The 27,078-nt window shown below is 33.7% G+C and overlaps 1 protein-coding gene across 2 annotated transcripts in view; it reads left to right on the top strand.

Annotated features, from left to right (window-relative positions):
• Window positions 1-19,766, top strand: part of LOC108969790 (Down syndrome cell adhesion molecule-like protein Dscam2) — a 50,283-nt gene extending 30,517 nt beyond the window's left edge. Inside the window, exons 9-33 of one of the 2 annotated variants that reach the window (XM_018934713.1) lie at window positions 216-306; window positions 1,625-1,712; window positions 1,890-2,038; window positions 3,132-3,255; window positions 5,230-5,357; window positions 5,993-6,129; window positions 6,371-6,513; window positions 7,685-7,846; window positions 8,076-8,220; window positions 8,290-8,726; window positions 8,924-9,077; window positions 9,610-9,727; window positions 9,956-10,118; window positions 10,759-11,256; window positions 12,867-13,013; window positions 13,219-13,371; window positions 13,435-13,529; window positions 13,592-14,478; window positions 15,010-15,173; window positions 15,238-15,384; window positions 17,235-17,569; window positions 17,630-17,702; window positions 18,419-18,553; window positions 19,200-19,368; window positions 19,445-19,766. In XM_018934713.1, coding sequence (XP_018790258.1) covers window positions 216-306; window positions 1,625-1,712; window positions 1,890-2,038; window positions 3,132-3,255; window positions 5,230-5,357; window positions 5,993-6,129; window positions 6,371-6,513; window positions 7,685-7,846; window positions 8,076-8,220; window positions 8,290-8,726; window positions 8,924-9,077; window positions 9,610-9,727; window positions 9,956-10,118; window positions 10,759-11,256; window positions 12,867-13,013; window positions 13,219-13,371; window positions 13,435-13,529; window positions 13,592-14,478; window positions 15,010-15,173; window positions 15,238-15,384; window positions 17,235-17,569; window positions 17,630-17,702; window positions 18,419-18,553; window positions 19,200-19,368; window positions 19,445-19,592 — 4,990 coding nt within the window. In that variant the 3' untranslated portion in view covers window positions 19,593-19,766. Of the gene's footprint in view, window positions 1-215; window positions 307-1,624; window positions 1,713-1,889; window positions 2,039-3,131; window positions 3,256-5,229; window positions 5,358-5,992; window positions 6,130-6,370; window positions 6,514-7,684; window positions 7,847-8,075; window positions 8,221-8,289; window positions 8,727-8,923; window positions 9,078-9,609; window positions 9,728-9,955; window positions 10,119-10,758; window positions 11,257-12,866; window positions 13,014-13,218; window positions 13,372-13,434; window positions 13,530-13,591; window positions 14,479-15,009; window positions 15,174-15,237; window positions 15,385-17,234; window positions 17,570-17,629; window positions 17,703-18,403; window positions 18,554-19,199; window positions 19,369-19,444 lie in introns of both variants that reach the window. The other variant, XM_018934712.1, reaches the window with a different exon arrangement.
• Window positions 19,767-27,078: the final 7,312 nt, after the last annotated feature.

Below are 27,078 nucleotides of genomic sequence, written 5' to 3'. Positions count from 1 at the left end.
AACACCCTCCGCTTGAGATTCCTGAAGCTTCTTATTGCACTAAGTTCTTCCAAGGAAGATAAAAAAGTTAACTGCTTCGATTGCAGATTCAGCTGCATAAGTCTTGACTGCTCTACTGGCTGTTTTTGTTATTCTTAATTTCGATTAAATTTCTGACCTATTACAATGAAACTTCGCTTATTGTTTTATTATCTTGTTCTCTGCTATTTTTTCAGCTGGTTCAAGGAGGAAAACGAACAGCTATTGCCTCTGCAGTTAAGTGAGCGCATTACAATCGTTTCTGCGGGATTGTTAAAGATAGCAAAGGTAATATGAAAAACTGAACGGTAACATATTTCTAAACGTAGCTGCTATGCTACTTATGTATTGTAACAAGAAATATTTAACAATGAATTTAGCTAAATCAAATTTCTATACAGTAAATTATACATATATCCGTATTTACATATTTCAATGGATTTTAAAGTAAACTCAATACATGTTTTTAAGGTTTTCTAATAAGAGTGATATGATTTTTTAAACAAAAAAAGAGTACTGTTTTCTATTATTTTGTGTGAAGTACAATCGATACATTTAGGTTCTGAATATAAAATCGTTCAAATGGCCTCCATGACTTTTTTTATTAGAACGAACTCGATGAACCCAATTTTCGAGTACTTTTTCCACTAAATCAAGTCGTCGTATGCCATGAATACCACGAATATAACTGCAACAAACTGTATATTTAGGTGAATGTATTAGTTGGTCATAAATAATTTTTGGATTTTCTTCGCACTAGAATTCACAGTTTTGTTTATTTTTTCGCACCAGTCAGATGAAAGTGAGCCGTATCTGAAAAGGTGATTTTCTTAATTATTTATTTTTTTTTTTTTTGATAATTTTGATAACAAAATTGAATAATTTGTACACGTTTAAGCTTGCGTCTATTTTTCCATGATGAAACTGTAAATATTCCTGAATACAATGAAAAAAAAATATTACAGACCATGACATATTAAACTTGAGCGAAACGACACTTATTATAGCGAAACCCGACTAATTCATGACGCTAAACTCCACTGTGGTAAAGAAAACCGATTCACTTAATTTCATTGATAAAATCAACTGTTAAGTGTTTAACCGATTTGGTTAATTTTTAGCGCCAGAATACTCAGAAAAAAAGATACCTCTTCTAAGACACACTATTTGTGCTAAAATTTATTTCGTTATCTTCTTTGATTTATGAATTGTAAAAGTGAAAGTAAAAGAATCTGATGGGAAAAGATATCTCAATCAAGATATCACATCCGTCATCATCATTCATTCGTCTCATCATTCCGAACACTTGACATTTCTATATCTTTATCGATTTCGATCAGTTTTAGGTTATACAGTTTGTAATAAAATATTTTCTAATTTATATCATTATTGATAACTATTGTTTTTTTTATGAGACAATGTGTTTGAATTTTTCTTTTGTTGTTTGCGACGTATTTAAATATACGTACTTTTTAGGAACATATTGCAATACAAAATATTTTCAAGCAATTTTTTGCAATATTGTTATAATATGCACATAAATGTATGTTGTAAAAGTATTAAAGTATTAAATTTAAATAGTTATTTCTGTACTAATCTATTCTAGGCTCGTCTAGAAGATAGTGGAAAATATCTTTGTTGGGTTAACAACACTGCCGGCGAGGAAACAATTCAAGTGTCATTAACGGTAACGGGTAGGTAACATAATAATACAATCATTGAAATGGAATACTAATTTGTAGTGTAGAAATGTTGATGCAACACATATCAGTGTGGTGTAATTGCTATGAAGATTCCTTTACTAAAAACATAACAATGATTTTACAACGTTATTGACGGAATTTGAATTAATCACATTATTTTTTACATAGCACCCTTAACAGCACATCTGCAGCCTCAGGTACAAACAGTGGATGTGGACAAGGATGCGCAATTTCAATGTATAGTGTCCGGACATCCCGTGCATGATGTCAATTGGTTACATGACGGAAAACCAATATTGCGTGACAATCGAGTAGAGGTAAGTTAAATACAAATATATGACAGTTATATTATTGCGCTTTGAACCAACAGTGTAGAGAGTTGTTCAACTTTTTGTTTTCGTTGTCAAATGATATCACAGATGGGTCCGGTTATCTCGGAGGATAACATAACAAAGACCCTAATCTCGTATTGATAGACTATTGATTTAACGAACGTATTAAATTTAATATTTATTAGACATAAGAATTCCGTCTGAGCTGGGTGGTGAAATCACTCTCCAGCGTATAATCGTGTAGCAGCGGACGAAACAGTAGAAAGAGGGTGGCTACCGTTTTCTACGTGTGATCTTAATTGACTATCTGGACAATGGTACAATAAATGCCGTAACATGAGTCTGATATAAAGTGTGTATTAGGAAATTTTAGCTGAATGACGAGTTTGTCACTAATACTAGGGTCTATTTTTTATAGTTTTGCTTCAATTCTGCCTAGGCCTTCAAGTTGTCGAAATATACTTATTAAAGCACTCAGATGACAAAAAGAGTATCATTCAACTTGCAAGACATCTTGAAGAATTTAAGTTCTTATATAATGATTGTGCTAGACTTTATGCCATATATGTATTTATGTATGTCGACGAACATATTTTCTAAATAATTTTTGGTTTAATAAATCCTGTGCAGCCTTTTCATTAGTTGCTTTATAACTTATGTAGGGACTTTCGAACAGAGAGAGATGAGAGGTATTGCCGAATGCAAATAACGAATTAGTGGACCTCTGTGTCTATGGCTCACTTTTTACAAACAAGTACATTGTCACTACGGAAGAGCGGCACTTTAGTGATTAAATAAGCATCATGCTTCACTTGTGAATATATTGCCAGGCTGTCAAGGATAACCTCCAGAGCCTTAGTTGACGTCATTTTTATTGCGGTCTTAATCCACGGTAGATAGTAAGTAGGCCCGTTGTACTTTTTCGATAATGACGTCCACCATACCACTGCGTCATATGTTGTATGTATAAAATGTTCGGTTACAACCGAATTTAGCCATTCATTATTCGTCTAATTGGTAATAAATAGCATTGAAAAAATATAAAAAATATATTAAAATTATTACTTAAATTTTACAGATACTAACTGACCCACCAAGACTGATAATTAAGAAAGTGCAAAAGGACGATCCTGGGATGTATCAGTGCTTTGTTTCGAATGAGTGGGAGCAGATTCAGTCGACAGCTGAACTACAACTGGGAGGTAAGCTGTGTGATTAAATAAAATAAAAACAAGAAAAAACGATAGCTTCGGAAGCTAATATACCGTTCACAGGTGCATTTCTTTTAGTATGCTATAGTAATCCGATCTGAACAATTTTTTCGAAGATTATATTATTTCCTTAAGCAGTAATCAATGTCAAATTTCGTGAAGATACCACGTCAAATTTGAAAGTTTTCCGTACAAGCCTTTGATTCCGACCGATCGGTTTATATGGCTGCTATATGCTATAGTGAGCCGATCTGAACAATTTCTTCCGATATTACATTGTTACCTTAGAAAATAATCTAGAATTTCGTAAATATATCTTGTCAAATGCAAAAGTATTCCATACAAGAAATTGATTCCGATCGTTCAGTTTGTATGGCAGGTATATGTTATAGTGCTCCGATATCGGCAGTTCCGACAAATGAACAGCTTCTTGAAGAGAAAATTTCAAAACGATATCATAAAAACTGAGGGACTAGTTCGTATATACACAAGCAGACAGACGGTCATGGCTAAATCGACTGAGCTCAACATACTGATCATTTATATTATATATATACTTTACAGTGTCTCCGACGCTTAATTCTGTTTGTTACAAACAAAATAATAATAAGTATGCACAAATATAAATGACACCATCTCTTGCATACATTTTATACATAAGAAAAGTTGAGTTATTAATTTAAGGATTTAAATATTATATTAGGTTGTCAAAGAAGTCTTGCGGTATTTTCGCTAGTTGGCGCTGAGGGCGCGTAGTTCTAGTTTTATTCGTCGCATCGAGACATGCTATACCTTTTTGAAAGCTCATTTCATGCGCTAACACGTGTCTGATTGATTGTCGTTTCTTTTAAGTCGTTCGTGAGTTATAGCGTTGCAAACATGGAGCAAAATAAAGAGAAAATACGGCATATTTTACAGTACTACTACGATAAAGACAAAAATGCATCTCAAGCCGCCAGTAAAATTTGTGCAGTTTATAGACCCGATACAGTTTCCATTTCCACTGCACAACGATGGTTCAACGTTTTCGTTCTGGTGTAGAGGTGGTCGAAGATGCGCCACGCTCCGGAAGGCCTGTCGTCAAAAAATGCGATAAAATCGCTGAATTGGTTCGAAAGAGACCGGCATAGTAGCAGCCGTAGGATCGGTCAAGAGCTAAGCATGAGTCATCAAAAACAATTCTATGAACAATTGAAAATTCAATAAAAATACCGCAGACTTTTTTGACAACCTAATATAACATCTTTCATGTTCAGATATTGACTAATCTTGCTCAAAAAAACCTATTCTTATACTATATATTTTTTATACAAGAAAATAAACTTAGTGTACTCATTACTTAAGATGAGGGATAAATAATTTTTGCTCATAGGATTAGGTTATGACGGATGATCTGTAGCTATGAAACCAGTATCTTGCTGGAAGATCTAATGCTCTCCATAGAAAAGAGTAACTGCTTTACCACGCATTCTAAAGTATCCTGATGATACACTTTTGCCTCAGCTTAAGTATTATTTTATAGAAGTGAAGTAGTCTATCTTCTTTGCAGAAGACCATTACAGCAACTGGATTGTGACCAGGAATATATCTTGTTTTGTATCTTTGAAAGTTTTTGCATAGATTTTGTCGATTTTTCTCATTGAAAACTTATTCAACAGTAAAACATTTGTCATCCATAAAAAGGATACTTTCATTGCCATGGACCGTCATCCGCCGTGTCATCGCGAATAAATCTTAACATTGACCTGGAAATGTCCCTTTTCCTTGACATAATTTTCTGATTTCTAAGGGGTTGTTTAACAATTTAAATTAGTCTTCGATTTCTAAAACCATAAATTTTCAAGATCCTCTGTTTTTAATTATCTTGATACAAGTTACGCATGTATATATCTAGATTCAATTATGTACATATGACATAGTGTTCTTATGCTTCACAATTTTATATATGGTTTTATTATTTTACAGATGCATCTCCAGAATTACTTTATTGGTTTTCGGAGCAAACATTGCAGCCCGGACCCACTGTGTCGTTAAAGTGCGTAGCAACTGGAAATCCTTTACCGCAATTTACATGGTCACTCGATGGATTCCCGGTAAATATGCTTAATGCAAATCTCATAATTAAGACCAGAATATAAATTATAAGGAAGGATCCCTGCCATAAAAGCTCATTAGACGCTTGGAGTCAGCTTTAACACTTACATGTAGATGGATGACAACTTCATCAGCTATAGGCACTGGGAACCACCTTTTTCATGCTAGATGGGGAGAAAGTAGTATTTGTGTAAATTATTATTTCGATAACGTGCAGCAAAATGAAAAAAATCAGATAGAAACTGAAACTGTTATATACGGGAAGTAGGCGTAGTTATAATTCGATTCCCTCTATTACACTACCACTTAAGAACTTCACAATATTGTAGTGCCATAAATTTGGTTGGAATTGGCCGAGTATTTACTGAGGTACAGGATTTTATATAATGTTAGGTAAAAACGCTCATTGAGTAATTAAGTAATGTCATTATAACATGTGAAATTTATTTAGTAGATTATCGCACTTGTAATCGTCTTCAACATTTTAATATTCTGTTATAAAGTCATATATGTATACGGTTACGGCTTAGGTGCCTATACTGCAATTTGACCTAATTATTTCAAACAAAATAGTGATAAACCTAACTGCATTATTCAATGGGTTTCCTTCTAATGTAAACCATTTCTATTTCAGATTCCGGACAACTCTCGATTTTTGGTTGGTCAATATGTAACCATTCATGATGACGTTATAAGTCACGTTAACATATCAAACGTCAAAGAGGAAGATGGCGGCGAATATGCTTGCACAGCACAAAATTCAATTGGGAAGTATGTATTTTCAAATAACGGTAATCGGAATTTCATTCATGTTTTGATCAATGATTATATATTTTCGGACGGCTTTCATTTTATATTTTTGCATATAGAAATTTTTTGCTATTAATATTATCAATCGTTTTTATTTCTGATTAGTCAGATGGTTCGAAGACGGTCGAGGTTCCAATACCTAATACAATGCAGAATTTATGTATGTAGAAAAAATAATCAAATATCCTTTATAATATTGCAGAGTATCACATAGTGCTAAGGTGAATATCTACGGGCTTCCATTTATTCGAGAAATGCCTAAAATAACTGGTATCTCAGGCTCAGATTTAATTGTGACGTGCCCTGTAGCAGGTTATCCAATAGATAAAATTCATTGGGAGCGTGGTAATTATATTTTTTTATTATTTATTAGTAAAGATAGAGTATTATTACTTAGTAAAGTGAAACTTTTTACCTGTTGTCTCAAATATGTTCGCTCGTATGACGCATGTCTCATTAAATTTATTTTTCATAAGTTACGTATGGGTATTATTTGTTTAGACATGTGTTTTTCTATGAGGCAATGCCTTGTACGGAGTTGTTCTTTTTGATAGCTGTTAAAGCTTTGCCATTTCGTAATAAACAGACGTACGCCGAAAAAACGTGTTCGAATCGTGAAAATTTATTACCAAAAAGTGGTGGCCACCGATCCCGATTTTCATAAGATATTTTGTTCATCGATATAGCTCACTTTGATTGAATGGGTATGTTTAGAAACGAAATTGTCCCATTTAGAAGGACGATAGTCCACAACACGTTATTTAGACGCCGTTAAACTCTCAAAAGTCACTGTTTGGTGTGCTTTACGGACAGAGGGAATCAATGGGGAACTATAAAGCTAATATTAATGACTTTTGGAGGGATGCTGATGTGGACGGCATTTGGTTTTAACAAGACGCCGCTAAATGTCATACAGCCAACAAATCAATCAATTTATAGAAGAAAATAATTGGTGAGCGGATAATGTCGCGTGTAGAGCGGCCGCTGTAAAATTTTTATGGTTCTTCTCTACGCAGGTAAGCCTGAGTCGATTGACACCTTGGAAGATAATATGCGGTGCTTATTACCTACCGGATCCATTTACTGCAAAAAAATTGGCCTTTCGGCTGAAATTTATTCGAGCCAAACGCTGTGGTACGGCAAAACCTTATATTCACAGTAAAGTTAAATTCTTGGCCATATTAATTATAAGCAAATCGCCTTCTCGAAACCACATACTTATATATTAAAAACACCCTCTATATGCACAATGAAATACAACTGTTGAAGAACATTATATCGACCTCAGTTGTTATAATTCATATAAAATGCTATCGAAAATTTAGCGATTTCGCTAAAACTGGAGGTGCAGGTGCAACTTTGTTAAACTTCTACTTATGTGTTTAAATTTATCCTTCCATGAAAATTGTCAAATCTAAACAACTATTACCTTGTTCCGAATACTATTTCCAATTTCGTTAATATGTAACTTTTTCTATTTATTTTTAATTTTGGCGAAATTCAACGCGTTCAACAGATGGTCAAACACTGCCTATAAATCGCAGGCAGCGCGCTTACAATAACGGTACTCTAATAATAGAGCAACTGCAGCGACTCGAGGATGCTGGAACTTACACATGCATGGCTCAAAATAAACAGAAGCAAACGTCGCGTCGTAATGTGGAAATACAAGTTCTAGGTAAATGCTAATTAAAGGAAACGAACATCAGAGCACATTATTTCGAAAAAAAAAAAATAGAAAATGAAAAAAAAAAACAGATAAAAACCATTTAAAATAGTTTTAAGCTATCTTTAATCAGTTGTTTTGTAAAGTTGATAGAAAAACTATATATTGTGCTATATGTATATAGGTCTATCTATATTTATATACATATAAATATGTATGTACATAAATTTTTTTTATGTAGTTCCCCCAAAAATTATGCCAATTCAGGCTATGACGAATATGTTGCGTGAAGGCATGCGTGCCGCGATTTCCTGTCAGATACTGGAAGGAGATTTGCCAGTAAGTTTTCGTTGGGAACGTAATGGAAAACCATTAATAGGAACAGGGTAAGTACAATAATAATAAAATCAATATCTTGCGAACACTAAAAGCAGCTTTGTTTAATTCGCTTGAAGAAATGAGGTATTTCGTCGATTGGATGAATACTCTGCCAGTTTAGTGATAGAACATATTACCTCGGAACACTCGGGCAACTATACATGTATTGCCAGTAATATTGCCGGTTTGGAACGCTTCACTGTACCGCTTACAGTTAATGTCCCTCCAAAGTGGGTATTGGAACCAAAAGATTCCAGCGCGCAGGCTGGACAAGATGTTTTACTACATTGTCAGTCTTCCGGATATCCAAAACCAACAATAACATGGAAAAAGGCAATCGGTCCAACACCGGGAGAATATAAAGACTTTTTATATGAACCTACAGTACAACTCTTTCCGAATGGCACGATATACTTTAAAAAGATAAATAAGGAGTCACAAGGGCACTTTCTCTGTGAGTCAAAAAACAACATCGGCTCAGGTGTCAGCAAAGTCATTTTTCTAAAAGTGAATGGTGGGTAAAAAATTTAGTTTAGCTCTAGAAAATAAATTTTTAAAAATGTTTCTATTTTTTCATAACTTTTAAAATATTTACTTGGTGCATTGCTGATTTATTACTATAATTAATCTAATATTTTATCAAATTATGATAAAAAATATTTATTTGTAATTAGAATAGTTTTTAAATAATAAGAAATTTTATAATTTTAGTACCCGCTCACTTTCAAACCAAAACTAAGCAGATTTCAGTGGCGAAAGGAAAGCAGGTGCACATTCAATGTAATGTTCAGGGTGATAATCCTATCGACATCAAATGGAAAATGCACGCAACACAGCAGTATTTAGATGAGTCACTCGATTCCAGGTAAATTAACCAAGTGAAAATTATATAGCCTTACAAATTATTTAAGTTTTTCTACAGAGCTAAATATACATATGTATAAACACTAAAAATGCTCATACCTGTACTATTGTAATTCTTACTTTTTTTATGAGTTGTCACTCGAATTATTGTTTCCCTTGAATTTGATGGTTTAAATTTGCTTTTATTTCTTCATCACATTCGTGGTGACTTGCGACTGGGCTCTAACCCATTGTCATATCAGTAAGTTCCCCTTTCTCCTTGTTCCTATAGAAGTGTCACATTTTTACATTTACTTGCTGTCTATTGACTCGATCCCTTATAAAAAAAAAATAATAATACAATAAAAAGAGTAAAGATAACTAGGAGAATTGATATCAGGATATATGTCTGTTTCTTAAAACAGATGGACATAGATAAAACGTTATAAGTATATAACAAATGGTCGGGCTTCCTCTGAGTTAGTACAAAACTGTATTTATAAAACTCTTAACGCTAAAACTTTCATTGTTATTCATGCACATTTTATTCTCAGGTATACAATTCGAGATCAAATATTAGATGATGGGATGGTCTCTGAATTGGGCATTTCACATACGTATCGACAAGATACTGGGATTTATATATGCCAAGCTAGTAATGCATTTGGCCAGGTAAGTGTTATGCAATTTAAATATTCATAAAGTGTACATGTATTTGTGATGGTGACAAATTTGATGTCTATTTATGTGAATATCCCGAGCTGTACCATCATAAAGATTATTGAAATTTCTTAAATTTCGTATGTCAGTTGGTGTTATTTCACATCGACTGGAATGCAATTTATGATTTTAAAATATAGAATTTTCGTGATATGTTAAAGAAATGTTATTTCTTTATAGGATGAAATGTCGATTCAGTTAATTGTACAGGAGGTTCCAGAACAACCGAAAAACTTGCGTATTAACTCACAACAATCACGCAGTCTGCAACTAACTTGGAGTCAGCCCTTCGCTGGAAACAGTCCAATCGAAGGATATCATATATACTATAAACAAATATCTGGTAAGAGAAAGAATTTTTAACAAAGTCAAACAATAATAAAAAATAAATTTTGGTATTAGTGAAGCATGTTTTTTAGGTATGTGGTTATCAAGAAGAAATCCAATGATTATAATTTTATATTATAACTCAGAATTTAGCTTTATTATAAAGATACGGGGTTGTCATTATATTTTAAAAATACTTTTGGCCACTGGCTCGAATGAATACCAACTGAGACGATCTAGTAGATAATGCGCTCACCAACAGTTTCCTTCAATAAATTGATTGCTTCGTCGGCTGCATGTCATGTAGCGCCGTTTTCTTGGAACTAAAGGTCGTCCACATCAACATCCTCCAATTCGAGCGAGATATAGTTGGTAACCATAGATCCATAGCGTTCCCGATTGACTGTAACATTATTGCCGTCTTCAGTTTTGAAGAAATTTGGATCAGTTCTCTGCTTGAGCATACGAATCACACTTTGTATTATCGGCTAATTGAGTTTTAATAATGGATATTCAAACCAAAAATATACACTAAACACTAACTAAGATTGGTTATTTCCTTATTTTTAATATATTTAAAAAAAAGCATCATAAAATATTGTGTATATAAATTTGCATTTTAATTAATTTTTCAACATAATATTTTACGTAAATAGATATTTGGCAAAATGCAGAGCATATCGCGATCACGGGTGGACAAACGGTTGTTAATATACAAAACTTACGTCCAGCTAAAGCCTACCATTTTCGGATGACTTCTGAAAATAAATTGGGTGCGTCCGAGTATTCAGAGGTCGTACAAGTAACCACACTGGAGGAAGTTCCTTCGGGACCACCGTTGAATGTGCGCGCAGAAGCAAAGAGTTCGACTGAGATATCAGTCACTTGGGATGCGCCAGAACGCGATCATTGGAATGGAATATTGCTTGGCTACTATGTTGGCTATCAGATGTCATTGTCACCTGAAGACAAAGAGGTGAATCCTACCCAAGGGTTTAGCTTTAAAACTGTGGAAGTGCGCTCACATTTTGGGGGTGAAACTGTACTGAGTAATTTAAACAAATATACACAGTATCATGTTATTGTACAAGCGTACACAAGTCAAGGTAGTGGGCCACCGAGCAGAGAGATTGCCGTGCAAACAATGGAAGATGGTAAGTGAAAGAAAAATACGTAACGGTTGTGAAAAAATTTTCACATATGTGCTTTTTATGTTATTTCCGTATTACAATGACAGTTAAGGCAACCTGATAAACAGAAAATATTATATTTCACATCTTCGTTCAGATGTGAATCATTATCTCACTATAATTTTCTAGTTAAATCATGCTATCGGTTTCCGATATGAGAACCAATCAGATGGATATTAAAATGTTGTGAATGATGTAGATTTGAGCAATTTTTAAACAAACAACAACCTAAATCAACATGACGATTCGGTATCAATACAATGCATATTGGTAGAGAATCTGAGTGAAAATATTCTCATTCATTATGCGGTATTAGGCGGTTGAGGCTTTTGCAAGGCCCGACCTGGTCACCTTTTTGTGTGGTATTTTATCAAGGAATGACTTACTTTAGAAAATTCATGTTCTGTAAGTGTTGTAATTCGTGGGCTTCGCTCAACTTACGGTCAACATAATCGGCCTACTTGATGTACTATTCGCAATACCATTACCCATTTTAAGACCCAGCCTTCATTATAGGATAATATTCGACGGAACAAACCACGTCCAGCACGCAGTGAAGAAAATATAGCAGCCGTAGCTGAGAGTGTACACGAAAACCGTGGAGAGTCGATTCGGCGCCGTTCGTATTAAACCGGACTAACGTATGGAACGACTTCCCGCATTCTACGTCGAGATCTTAAATTGAAAGCATACAAAATATATCTTGGCCGGTCGACCTTCCCAAGTGCCATTGCTTCGTTCTATAGGTCATAGTAAAGTTTCAAGAAGATCTGACGTTTTCGAGCCAAAATTTGTTCAGCAATGAGTTCCATTTCTGGGTATATAAACAAGCATTTTGGACGAAGGGCAACCTGGAGAGATTCAAGAGCTGCCATTGCATCTAGAAAAAACAACGGTTTGGTGTGGTTTGTGGGTCGGTGGAATCATTAGTCCATATTTCTTTAGAAATGATGATGGTGAGTACGTAATCGTCAATAGCGACCATTATTGCACTATATTAAGCAACTATTTGATGCCTGAAATTGAAGCTCGTGATATTGGCAACATGTGGTTTCAACAAGACGGCGCCACTTCCCACACATGGCATCAATCAAAGAATTTATTGTTTTGGGTCGGTCGATTGGCCGCCAAGAACGTGTGATATCATATCGTTAGACTTTTTCCTGTGGAAAAATGTAAAGTCTTAAGGTATATGAGGACAATCCCGCTTCGATTTAGGTCTTGGGCAATACATCATGCGTGTCATTCGCCAGTTATCAGTCGAAATACTCGAGCGAGTCATCGAACATCGGATTCAACGGATGGACCATCTAAGACGTAAAATAAATGCCAAAGAATGTTCTTTCGAACGATAATAACCATTCCCCATTAAATTTGAAGTTTATGTTTTTTCGAAATGGATCACCCTTTATTTCGTGGTGTTTTATGCACAAATCACAAAGAACTTATCGTTTTTGTAAGAACTCCGCTGAAACTTGAAAATTGTATATTTGGAACAAATGTAGATTAAACATAATAGAACAAAGAATTGGTCAATATTTCAAATGAAAAACTGTTATTTCGTTCTTTTTTAGTGCCTTCTTCACCTCCCGAGAGTCCTCAATGCGACGTGCTTGGATCAACTTCAATTTATATAACATGGTCACCACCGGATGTTGATGGACAAAATGGCAAGATCAAAGGATACAAAGTATTTTTTATATCTGTTAATGAATTATACGGTAATTAATTTAAAGCTTAAGTTATCCGAGCGATATACTTTAAGTTGAATTTCAACATGTAGTTGAAAGCATTAGCAATTTAAAGATCGCCTGATTTTAATTCGTTCATAATTCAAATAACATCTTGATTGCATATAAATAATTATGTACATTTTTATCTATAATATCTTATCGATAATTGATATATTTTTATATCCATATCAAGAGACGGATCCCGATGTTGTGAAGTCAACCAATCAATATGTTACCATAGAAAACTTACGCAAATATACTAATTATACGGTGTGGGTACTCGCATATACCAAAATTGGAGACGGTACAAAAACGAAGCCATTTCACTGTCGCACACATGAGGATGGTAAAATATTACGATCAATATCTTTCATTTTTATTAAATAATAATGTTTATGAATTCGCACAGTACCTTCGGCGCCCCAAGCCATCAAAGCGATTCCTGCATCCAGCACTAAAATCATTATTTCTTGGCTGCCACCGGAATTTCCTAATGGAGATATTGTACATATATATGTGGTATTTTATCAAATGCAGATAATTTTATTTGACTAATTCACTTTCAGACCGGCTACACTTTCTATATGTCCATGTTGGAGGGGGGTCGTGAAGAAGGCACTCACAAGCGCATACTTGGTCCCTTTGTTGAAATGCACGAGACTCAACGCACACAAGAATCCGCCACATATCAATTCTGGTTAACAGCATCTACGAAAATTGGTGAGGGTGAGAAAACACAAGTTGTTACTGTGCCACCGAACAACAAAGTGCCCGCACGCATTGTATCTTTTAGTCAACGTTTAATAAGTCCCTGGAAAGAGCATCTGGAATTGCCTTGCCTCAAAGTTGGTTCACCAGCGCCCGTCACAATTTGGCGGCAAGATGGTCATAATATGGATACGAACTCCCGCAAGGTTATTGCGAAGAACGGCACTCTTTATATACGTGAATGCCAGTCTAGCGACGCTGGTAATTATACGTGCAGTGTCGAGAATACATGGGGAAAGGATGAGATTATCTATAACATTGTTATAAAAGTACCACCAGAAGCACCTAACTTAACGGTGGTGAATAGTTATACAGATAGTTTACATCTTGAATGGATGGACAATAGTCACGGTGGAAGCCCTATTCTTGGTTATGTAATAAATTATAAGCGAGAAAATGGTGATTGGGAGGAATTGCAGGTGGATGCTAAAACAAACTCACATTTATTAACAAATTTATGGTGCGGAACACGTTATCAACTCTACATAACTGCTTACAACAAAATCGGTACAGGTTTGCCGTGTGACATTGTTAATTCTTACACGAAAGGAAATCCACCAGTACAACCGAAACATTCTCAAATGATCACGAACAATTCGACCAGTGTCACATGCTGGCTGGATTCATGGGGCGATGGAGGTTGTGGCATTTTATACTTCATGATTGAGTCTAGGGTGTTTGGGAGGTAAGTTATTAGCAGTAATAAATACAAAATGCGCAGAGCAAATTTTGTAATTACCTAGATAACGAATTTAATTAAAAAAAAAAAAATTTAAAATTTGAGGCAGTTTGTAGGTTTATATCTTATAGTCATCGATATAGATATTACATACATAGTTTTGAATACTAAAAATAATAATAAAAATTATTTACAAATAATTATTTCACAACAAACTTATTTTAATCTGTCTCTTATACACATCTAGATGTGTATAAGAGACAGATATAGATATTACATACATAGTTTTGAATACTAAAAATAATAATAAAAATTATTTACAAATAATTATTTCACAACAAACTTATTTTAATAACACTACGGGGAGGGTATTCTCACTTTAATTAAATTTTGGCTTTATTAAAAGTGACTTTTCTCTGCAAAACCGTGGAAATTAACAGCAAAATTTTTATTGAACTTGTTTTCATTTCCAACCATATATTTAAATAAAAAATTGTATAAGTAAAATGTAATGTTGTTTTTGTCATCAATTAACAGATCCCAATGGAATGTTATTTCAAATCATATTCCTCCGACTGAACGCATTTATACGGTTAGTGATTTAGTTCCTGGCACTAAATATCAACTAAAAGTTACAGCTCACAATAATGCTGGTTCTACAACAGCAGTGTACAATTTTACAACACTCTCATCACAAGGAGGTAATCACAAATTAAAGCCCTTATATTTACATCTAGGTTTATATTAATAAATATTCGGTTTCAGTTATATATTCCACAGATCACGCGAATCCTGTGTCTCACATGAGTGATGGTCCCTTTTATGCGAACTTTAAGGTGCTACTTCCTGTATGTCTTTCAATGTTTATGCTATTAGGTATAATAGCAGCGGTGCTACTTATTCGTAAACGAAGTAAGTATGGAAGTTATATTCATTTCACTTAGCTTATCCGATATTAATAAATAATTTTATCTCATTAGTTTCACAAGTTGATATTGAAGTTAATTGGATAATAATCCGTGTCAATTTCTTGAAGATATATCGTTACAAAGAGTTTTCCATATATGTTTATATGTTAAGGATAGATGGCCTTTCGAAGATCGCACGTGGGCTGCTATATGTATTCCTTTGTGAAGTCATAGAAAAGAAGAAAGAATCAGCAATACGCTGAGTAGCCAATACAAATTTGCGTATGCGTTTAATTTCAACTCCCGACAGTTCGGTGAGATGTCTGAAGATATGCGCTCTTAAGCGTTTATGTATTGATCTCACAAACGCATGACAGTCAATAAGGAAGTGTTGAGTTGGTGCCTCCACATCTTCTTCCATTCAGCCTCTGAAGATGGTGTCTGGAAAGATTGCCAACCTTACAGCATGGACTACAATAGGGCAATCCTCCTCCTGCAATCAATCTTGAGCCAAAAGACTTTTGCGACAGCGCATGTGCTGATGACGGCCCAGTGCTGACTAAGCTTTCGCGAAGCACAGCTATCTACCCTTACCCGATCTTAGTGACTGGTCATTCCTCTAAAGAAGGCTGCTTTCCGGAGCAGTAGATCTACTGCTACCTTAATGGCTGCAGCCTCGGTTTAGAAGACACTGCAATAGTCAGGAAGTCGGAAGCTGGAGTTGAGATAGAGCTCCTGACTCGAAACCCCTCCAGCAACCTTCCCCCAAGCTTTAATCCATACTTAAAGAAGCTCACTCACTCTCTTCCAATGGCTTCTTCCCTCCCATAGCTTCCTCATCGGCATAGGGACAGAGAAGTAGCCGCCAGAGTTCGGTTTGGCGAATCCATGATCTAAGTGATCCAGTATGAAGTCGAAGTGTGTGAAGATATTCGATTGTTCAGATACATCTTCTGTTAAGAAACCAGATTCTCTGTGTCTGATAGCCACTTTCGTAGTCATACAACTTCCATCGATGTCTATGGATACTATGTGCAAGATGACTTTAAGTGCCATGGTTGGAGTGAACTTTAGTGCACCCCACACGCTGCTGAGCGCCATTGAATGCTCTCGAGTTTCTTCGAAGTGTGCTCTAGAGCCCTTCACCATATAAAGACTCCATAGAATATAAGGGATTTGACTATGGTGTTATGGCGCCAGAGGACCACTTTTGGTGAGACCCAATCTTTTGCCAATGGCTACAATTTTTAATAGAATGGCACATTGTGATCAGCAGACACGTGAGGATGTCTGCATAATATTATACACCAAGTTTGGTTGAAAATGGCAATTTTGTAGAGCCCTTAAATTCTGACGACTGGCACGCTTTGTAAACTCGGAGAAGAGAAGCACGTGTTTATTATCTGATCTTGTCCATCTATAAAGATTAGTCAAGCTTGCTCAAGTTTTCGTTTATCATTAAAATAGTCATTTTGATCTTCTGGCTGACGTTTCCCACATATGTTCAATGTATAAAAATATGAATATAGTTTCTGAGTCATAGATCTGAATTTTTGCACACGTACTTTTCTTCCAAAGGAGCTGCTCATTTGTCAGAACCGCTGATATCGGACTTAATTAGTTAAAGAGATGGAAGGATATAACTTCATCTTGTAAGAATTGCAAATGTGAAGGCTATTATCTTGTCGCATCGGTGCCCGAAAGTATTACTCCGCCATTGATCTTTGTCAATTATGAGAATATGTTCCGTTACACTTGAACTTAGCCCTTCCTTACATGTTCTACATATATTGATTTGTTATTACTATTGAATATTTATCAATAAATTAATCATGGTGGTTTCACTTTTTACAGAAATTGACAATCAAGCGCGTTTGGCCTCTTCTTCAATGTCCGAGTCGCCATCACTGGCCAATTTGCAAAATAAACAAAATCGAGATCAACAGTACTTAGCCGTGCGATGCAACCCTGGTAGTGGACCTACACGTGGTTCGCATTCAAATGACTCAGGTAGCTTTGGCAAAGCTGAAGGCAATGAATATATAGAAGATATCTGTCCATATGCAACATTCCAACTAAATAAACAAACATACAGCGAAAGCTCATATAGTGGTAATGTATACAGTGGACCGTACCACTCTGTGCGTGGCTCATTTGTGTATCACGATGTGAAACCAGACAATTATCATGTGAGTAATATTTACCAGCTTTTTTGAGATTATATTAATGATTTTATTCCAATCTAATAGTCGAAAGAGCCGGAGTATACAAAGGTGCGTCGGAAAGTTGGGCGTTTACGGGATCCGCATTCCGAAAGTCAAGGTCAGTATGTAGCAACTTGTTTAGCTTTATTTTATGTATTTAATATTAACTTGGGCCATAACTAAAATTAAATCTCATTGAATATATGTACATGGACAATATTATAATAGTTAAACATTTCATGATCGTCATAAGAGGTTTAAATAAATTCAATAGTGTATAGTATCGGTTTTCTAAATTTCATTTCAGAATTTATTTGGCCAAAGCTTTTCATGTTATTTTATTGTAATTTCTCTTAATTTATATTTGCCAAAAACTCAAGTTATCACTTGTTTTTACAATATATTGCCGAGAGTATAAACACTTAGTCCACTTAACACTGGATGTCTGCCTGTGTGTCCGACAGTCTGTCGCGATAAATTAAATTGTAATATTTTTTCTTTATAAATTGCATATATTAATGCTGCCAGATCAAATAGCTGCAATTTTGATTTCATTATAAAAATATTATCTCCTTAGCTGTTCGCCATAAACAAAATAATTGAAAAACACAAAAATTAATGGGCGTTATTTTTACAAAACTTCTCTTTTTGCACACAAAATGCAATAAAGTAAAATAGTTGCTCATGTATTTTCTCTGCTTAATAAATTTTATATTATTTTATTTAAACCGATATTAAAACCAAAAAATAAACTTGACAATCATCCACAATCAACTTCATCTAAAAACAAAATCCATCAAACCGTACTAAACTTTTTAGAATCGGACAATCCAGGTTCAACAGATTCCGAAGTTAGGAAAATCCTAACTCTTCACATACCAATTACAGAATATGACACATTAGGATCCGAGTCCGACAACGACGTGTCTACCCGAGGAATCAACTCTGCGAAGTATCGTACTCAACGTGGTAATATGAACAACTTTTTAAACTAGTTAATTTATAATAATGGTGTCCTCATCAAAACATATTATTATAAGGGGTGATCCATTTCAAGGTTCTCTACTTTTTTTAAAGGAAAAACACAGAAACTTAAAATTTATTGCGGAATGTTTATTATCATTCACTTATTTTTTGAAGATTAGCTTTTTCAAATATTGGTCGCGGCTACGCCTCAGATGGTCCAACCGTTGAGTCCAATTTTCGATGGCTCCTTCGAGCATTTCGACTGGTAAACGTTGAATGATTTGTAAACGTTGTTCAAGCTTAAGTCTTTCCGCGATGTGATGCCATACAATACTGAACAAAAATAATATGACAGGCTATTGAAAAAGTACCGCAACTTGGATCACCCATTATGTAGCTTAAATAAGTATTAAAAATCAAGCTCGCAAAAAAGCATTGTAAAAATATTAAGCGAAATTCTCAAATATTTCAACTCTGCAATATTAATCTATACAATATATAAATCTATTACATCATCACAAAGTAATTAAGTGACACATTTTATTCACGTATACGAATTTATTTGGGACACCCTTAAGTCTTTGAAATTATATAAAATTATATATAGTACATGATCTTATGTTTTTTATATACATACATACGTATGTAGACACTCAAGATGAAACATCTTCATCGTCCGAGACAACACCGACAAGTTTATCGAGAAAATCGAAACCCCCATTTGTAGCTCGTAAGAGCGGAAAATCAGGTACAAGTGGCAAACGCCATGTGCGCAGCTCCAGCGGTTATTCAAGTCACAACGAAGAAACAACGTTTAGGTAAAATCTAATATTCATATGCGCATATATTTTTTTAACTAAAAGTTTAATAATTTCTTTTGGTAAACATTCTCAGCATATCTAACTATCCACAAAATTACCAGGACCACATAAATCCACCAGCGCGATTTTCCGACACTAATGACAAATCCAAGGCTCAAACTTCACCTCGAGTACGTGGCAATCAGAAACTACAAAGAGAAGCCTTTCAAATTAATGTGTAACAACAACGGACTAAAGCCGTGCTGAAGTGCGAAACAGAACAGAAAGACGCAAAGTGATCATTTGCCAAATATCTATGAAATCGGAATGTGAATCTATTTTACTTCTTGAGGTCACCTAATAAAACGAAATTCTATTTTGTAATTTTTCCTCGTTTTTTAGCGCATTTTTATCAATTCCCGTTATTATATAATATTATAGATTAGGAAATTGAATTTAATTTAAGAAATAACAAAATTTTGATAATTATTTTTAAAAATCTTCTGAACTAATATTACAGCCTATATATCTTACATATACAATAAAAATAATTCCAAACACATTGTACGAAAATGGATACGTTAAATATTTAAGTAAAAATGCGACAGTGTATATAATAACATTATATATACAATAAGTCATGATATTATAATTTTTGTTTTAGTTTTAATCACAAGGAAATCGAATTACATAAATGCACATATATAGTGTGAGTAATATAAAAGAATTATCTGTTAAACAAATGTTTTCATTCAATCAACTTATAGTGAATAACTTTTTGTATAAGTTTAATTCATTAAAAATGGATAAAAATAAATATAAATCACAAAAAGACTTATTTACACCAGCAACTTAACTATAAAAATATATATATAGCATAACATAGTTATTATAATATTTATTACCGTTTATATTATTCTTCAATGTTTTTTACTAAGTAGATATTATAATTTTTTCTATTAAAACTCTAGCATAAGCAAATAAGATAATAATTATTGTTAAAGTTGTGACTATACAAACTTTCCGGAAGAGTTGCAATATATACATTGTTATAAATTGGGCCCTTACTTACCTAAACATATTTTTTTGAATACATTTTTGATCATTTTTAAAAATTATAAATGTTTTAGGCCCCAATTATGAGTTGCATTTGATCGGCGACTGTCGATGGTGAAAAAAGTGCTGAAAATTTTAATATACTTTTGCTGCATACTTTTTGAATTCAAGACGCTGACTTTAAACGTTTTTTACTTTAGCAGGTCTAAGGTTGTGAGCACAAAATATTTATGGACGTCTTAATTTTAATAAATATGAAAAAATAGTAGCGGTTTGATCAGAGAATGCGGTCTTTTTTATTGTTCGTTTTCTTCATCTTACAATTTTATTACTTAACGATAATTTCCATAGGTTTACCCAAGTCATTTGTGGAATTTACCTAACAAAATCATAATGGGGGCCTTTGTAAAAACATGTTCTTTTATTCTTAGAATTGAGAGCTTTAATAAAAAAATACTTAGAAAATATGTAAATAACCTTTTAGTTTTTATAGAAATATTCTGTTTTGGCAGAGAACTGAGTTTGCATAAGGTTAAATTTTGTGTGACTATATTCTTACCCTTTTTATTTCACTGTTTATGACGTTTTAAGAAGCTAAAAAGTTGCAGTTTAATAATACTTATCGCTCGTAATAGTTTATCCCGAATCAATCGAGACAAAAAATTCTTATAATAAAGGACTACTGAAATTCCATTACATTGAAATAATTAGCGTGGAAACTAATACATTCATAACATAGATCTAATAATCCCTACGTGTGAGAAAGTAATGAACAATCATGCGAACACAGGTGTTTCGATGAAGTTCGTCAATTCGGCCTTAAGAAATTCGTCGAAACAGAAATTCATGTTAGCGCTTTTCTAAATTATGCAGCGATTTAACTGATAGGTAAATACATAGCTGACTTATGGTAAAATTGTTTGTTAACACTATGGACCACTCACTAAAAGTCTGGTCCAATGTTAAATTACGACGCGATCAAAGGTGGACAGAGCGAGATTATTACAGGCCCCTTTTATGGTTTTGGAATTCGGTATTATGGTTTTAACTCAACCAGTGAAAAAAAGTGTAGTTGAATTGTTGTCAAACTTAAACTTTTTGTGGTATTACGGTTGCCCAAGAGTGTCAAAAAATTTCATTTAGGTATAGTATATATTATAAAGTTATAAGTTATAACGAACCCAAAACATAGCGTTGAGAATTGTATTGCGTAAACTAATTTTTGTACGCAATCCAACATCCACTTTTGTTAGACAACTGTGTCACATAATTAATGCATTTATTTTGGAAAACTATTAACAGAAAATCGAAAATCTGTATAAAGAACTATAACTAATTTATTTATAATTTCAAACCATTTTAATCAGCTATTATGTACAAGTCCATAGAACGGAAAATCATTTGCTGAGCATTTGTTGTAAAGTCTCGAAACTTGATGAGAAAGGCTACAATTTGGAAAACTAAACTATAATTAAGGGACCGTGGAAGTGTTTCGAACATAGAGAAGAGAACAAGAGGCGATAAAGTCTACTATTCGAGGGACTTTTTGAGTAAAACTAAATTTATTTAGAAATTTTACTTATTTTTCAATCATTGGTGTTTCATCCACAACGCACGCGTGTTCATAATATTTAAAGAATATTTGTGTCAACAATAGATACCGTAGGTTGCTTCAACACAAAGTTAAAATCATTTAAAATTCATTATTGATAACTACCGGCGGCAAGGAAATGAATAGTTTGTGGCAACGTTCCTTCATCGTTTTAGATTTAGTAGAAAACTAAATGTTTTTTAATTTAAACGAAAATAACCTATGAATCTGACTTAATTGGTGTTTAGAAGTTTCAATGGATTTGAGTGATCACGAAGCCTCTTCCTTATGCGCAACTCATCAGTTTTGGCACCAATATTTTTGTCATTGTAATATAAATCAAAACTAATGTTCATTTTAATAATTATTTGCCTTAATTTTATTTTTCATTTAAAAACTTTTAGCTGTTTAATTATCTGTCAAATGACCATTTTTAGGTTGGCAACATAAATCTAACGTCGATTAAACTTAATTGAAATCGTAAGTTCGTTATTAGACACGGCAACTTTTGTTGCTAATTCTCGGGCGATTCTCTTTTGCTGTTGCCCATTACCTTCACACGAGCAACTTGTGTTGCGCAACTCTATTCGAGTTTTTTTCTCATTCTCTTTCACTTTACTTTAACCCATTGCCGTTTCTTTTTCCTTATAGGTATTTGGGCCACTCTATCACATATATTAATCAGTTCTGTCAATTAAGAAATACATTTTATTTATAATTCAAAATTAAAATAATGGTTATATAACAGATCTTCACTATCGTCTGAATCAATTTGTATGACTTCCTCCATACATTTCACAATATCTTTAATTAATCCGATTTTTTCGTCATACTCCATTTTCTAAAATATTTATATTATATTATGTATATTTGTATACATATTTGCAAATTACGTACCAAAAGATGAAATTAAATTTTTAAAATATATTCAAAATATTAATTTCAAAATAATATACGCAAATGCAACTATGTACTACGAAAGAAAGAACACGAATGCAGAAAAACGTCGCAGCGAACTGTTACGAATAAGAACACAAATCGAGTTGCTGAACACTGGAAACTCGACGCGATTCTCCTCTCCTCGTCGCCCCCTCGCCTATAAACCAAGAGTTGCCGCAACAAAAGTTGCTTCGTGTAATAACGAACTAATACCAAAAACCAGTTCTGAAGTTGAAAAGGTCAACCAGAGTATACGATATCCGATTTATGATAATGCATACAATGATCGACATAATTTCAACTGTTAGTCGAAAATGATCATAAAGAATATAATGGGGCTAGGGCAATGTCTGAGCTGATTTTTTGGAAATGTACATGTATACTCGGGAACATGTTTCCACACTACTTTATGCACATAATTCAAACCCTGAAATATTTGATATAAAGTATGCTAAATAACGAAAATCTATTGGTGTAATTCGTAGACTGAGAGTGTGTACCCTCGGCATTAATCTATAGTATTTCTAATATTATACTACACGTCTATCCAATTATGATTTTCATATTGATAAATATATACTATATATACATTATAAAGCGATATTTTCAGTACAAAGTCTTACAGGTCTTGGAATGTTATCATCAGAATTTTATATCCTTAATAGCGTAGATTTAATTTGGCATGATGTTTATAACACACAGAGAGAAAGGTCGGATACCCTATAATATATAATATTATATAATGTCTGTATATAAGCGAAATGGTCCCTCAGTTTTTGAGATTCGGATCTGAATTTTTGGACACGTCCTTTTCTCTCTATGTAGCTGTTGACTTGTCGGAACCGACAACATCAGTCTACTATAGCATACAGCTGCCATACGAACTAAACGATGAGAATCAAGTGCAAGTGGAAAACCTTTTAATTTGACGAAAAATTTGATACGCATTGTTGTTTGGCAATTGCGCAATCTTCGAAGAAAAAGTTCAGATCGGAATCTTTTGTATTTATGAAGGGGAATGCAATGTTTTGTTGCGATATTTTCGTTGTTAGTTTTTTTGTAAACTGCAAAGTGAAACAATCACATGGAATTTAAAATCGTGCTACATGACCATGTGATAAAATTGGTTGGAGTTAGTGCAGTAATTCCAGTTCATACATATCGTACCATCTTGGCTTTAAAATTTAATACTACTAACGTTAGTAAATTAGTTATCGCACTTTTAAAAATTTTCAACATTATCGTTATTTGGTGAGTGGTCTTTGTTATCCCCCGATTTCAAATCATGTAACACTGTGTGAATTGTTGGTAGAAATACATATTCATAGCGTAATTGGTTAGCGAAATTAGTTTGTAAGATAAGTGTATCAAAACTATTAGTCGGCGGATTTAAGGCTTTTTACACCAAATACGCCTCTTTCAATTTTGAATGCTTGGACCAAATTAGGTGGTTGTATTTAAAATTTTGCTTTCTTGCTTTTCCAATTTGTGTGCAACGATATTTTGCGAGCGTGGTTATGGTCCAATACCACCCATCTGCAGTATCGACCTCCTCAAAGGGCCAACGAATGCGTGTACCAAGTTTCATCAATATAACATAATTGTTAGTCTAGTGATCGTTTACACGGAAAACAGTCGCCCGGATTTAAACTTGCTCATCAATCTGATCACTTATATATACATATATAACTCTGCTGGCGTAACCGGTGCTTCGTTCACTACCTTACACAAAAAAAAAAACTTTTTCAAGCTACTATATATACATTCCGTCTTTTTACTACCATTCCATCAATTTTTACCTAACAGTATGTAAGAAAATATGTTCATTATACTCTGAAAAGGGAATATTAAGTTCGTCACGAAGTTTGTAACACCCAGAAGGAAGGGTCGGAGACCCTATGAAGTATATATATAAATGATCAGTATGTTGAGCTGAGTCGATTTAGCCAAGTCCGTCTGTCTGTATGTCTGTATATATATATATGAACTAGTCATTCAGTTTTTAAGATATCGTTTTGAAATTTTGCAAACATCATTTTCTCTTCAAGGAGCTGCTCATTTGTCGGAACTGGAGATATCGGACCACTATAGCATATAGCTGCCCTACAAACTGAACGATCGGAATTAAGTTCTTTTATGGAAAACTTTCCCATTTGACAATGTATCTTCACGAAATTTGGTGTAGATTATTTTCTAAGGCAACAATGTAATATCCGAAGAAATTGTTCAGATCGGCTTCCTATAGTATGTAGCTACCACACAAACTGAACGATCGGAATCAAATGCTTGCAGGGAAAACTTCCTCATTGTTATTGTTCATAGAAATAATGTAATATCGGAAGAAATTGTTCAGATCAGCTCACTATAGCATATAGCTACCATATAAACCGAACTATCGGAATCAAGGGAAAACTTTTGCATTTGACGTGGTATCTTCACGAAATTTGATATGGATTATGCTTAAGGTAAAAATATAATCTCCAAAAAATTGTTCAGATCGGATTACTATAGCGTATAGCTTCCATACAAACTGAACACATAGTTACTAAAAGAAATGCATCTGTGAAGGATATATTAGCTTCCGTGCAGCGGAAGTTAACGTTTTTTGTTTAGAAATCTTACAGATTCAATATATTTTCGGTATAAAGTTAGACATAGACATTAAGGATTTCATACTCAGTATCCGTATGCTTGAAAAGGAATTTTCAAATTTCATACTTGCTAGTTGCTACACATTGAAGACATTATAAGTGTGAGGTTTTATTTTGATATCTTTATTGATCCTAGATTTACCGATTACTGTTGATATCAAGATAACATTATGCAGCCAACTATGTTAGTCAGCTAATTAGGTACTTACTTGCTAAGGTATTAAGTTTCTTCCAGATTAATTTTTTCTAACGGATAAATATGTAGTTTTTTATACAGCACAAATTTCGTACCGACGATAGCACATTTCTCACATCCCTCCCTTTGGATAATGTGCGCGTGATCATTTGCAAACTCATCTTAATCAATAAAAATTTAAAGTTATTTACGTATAGTCGGTTGATTGTTAGACGTTAGGAAACTGGATATTATCATTCCGTATTGCAGTAAATATAAATTAATTAAGTGGTCCAATTTTATATAATTTGGTTGTAAAAACTACGAATACATACGTATACACATGTAGTTAAACGGTAGATAAAAACCGAAGAAAAATCGAATATTACAAAAGGTTAAAGGCATATACATATGTTTACTAGAAATATATATTAAATATCAATAATTGTAAGGATATGCAATGGAGTATATGTATACTGTTCAAAAACAAAAACACTATTATACAATGAAAGAAATGTGTGAGTTTAACAGCATATGGCGGAATTTATAAATAATTAATAAAGTAACAATAAAATAAGCTGATAAGAAGCAAATAAAGTATCGAATATTTGTATTAAAAATTAATAAATTTATCTTTGTTTGTTGTTCTAAGCAGTGAGGGCTTTCTATAAGTTTATGTACTAAAACAAAAGCTGCCCCGTTATACATCGAAGCGGTGCAAAGATTCCAAAACAAAGTTCTACGCAAAATTGTAAATGCCCCATGGTACATTCGGATCTGTATTGTGATTTTCATTCATACTAATTAGTAGTCCTTATGATTGGAAGTCAAATATACTTATATACTATACAGATAGAAATTATTTACCCTCCTCATCAATAAATTGAGATATAAAGGAATAACCAAACAATGTCTACGAAATGTCAGTGTCATGCAGCTGCTTCAAATCCAAAATGGTGAGTTTTAGAAAAGTGATTATTTAAATGGCGAATTAAGCATACTAGGAGAAATTTTGTTCCGATTGTGATTTTCATTCATCAACATCGAAACATGCAGAAAGGTTACAACATCATGTAAACACTGAGCTCCCACAACTAGGAGACTCTAGAAATAGCAGGCGCAGACGGACGTGAAAAGAACAACGTTTCATGATCTATTAAGAATCTAAGAAAATAACAAATATCATTATATTTAGTTATTAAAGTTAGTTTAATAAAGAAAAACTTGTTATTACAGCTTTTATTGTTTTACTTCATAAATTAAAAAAAAAAATATTGCTTGTCAGTTTACATTTATCATTAGTGGCAATTTCAATG

The sequence above is a fragment of the Bactrocera latifrons genome, unplaced genomic scaffold, assembly GCF_001853355.1.
Source record: "Bactrocera latifrons isolate USDA-ARS-PBARC rearing strain unplaced genomic scaffold, ASM185335v1 scaffold_265, whole genome shotgun sequence".
Classification (NCBI taxonomy): Eukaryota; Metazoa; Arthropoda; class Insecta; order Diptera; family Tephritidae; genus Bactrocera; species Bactrocera latifrons.
This window is presented reverse-complemented; position numbering and strand designations above follow the sequence as displayed.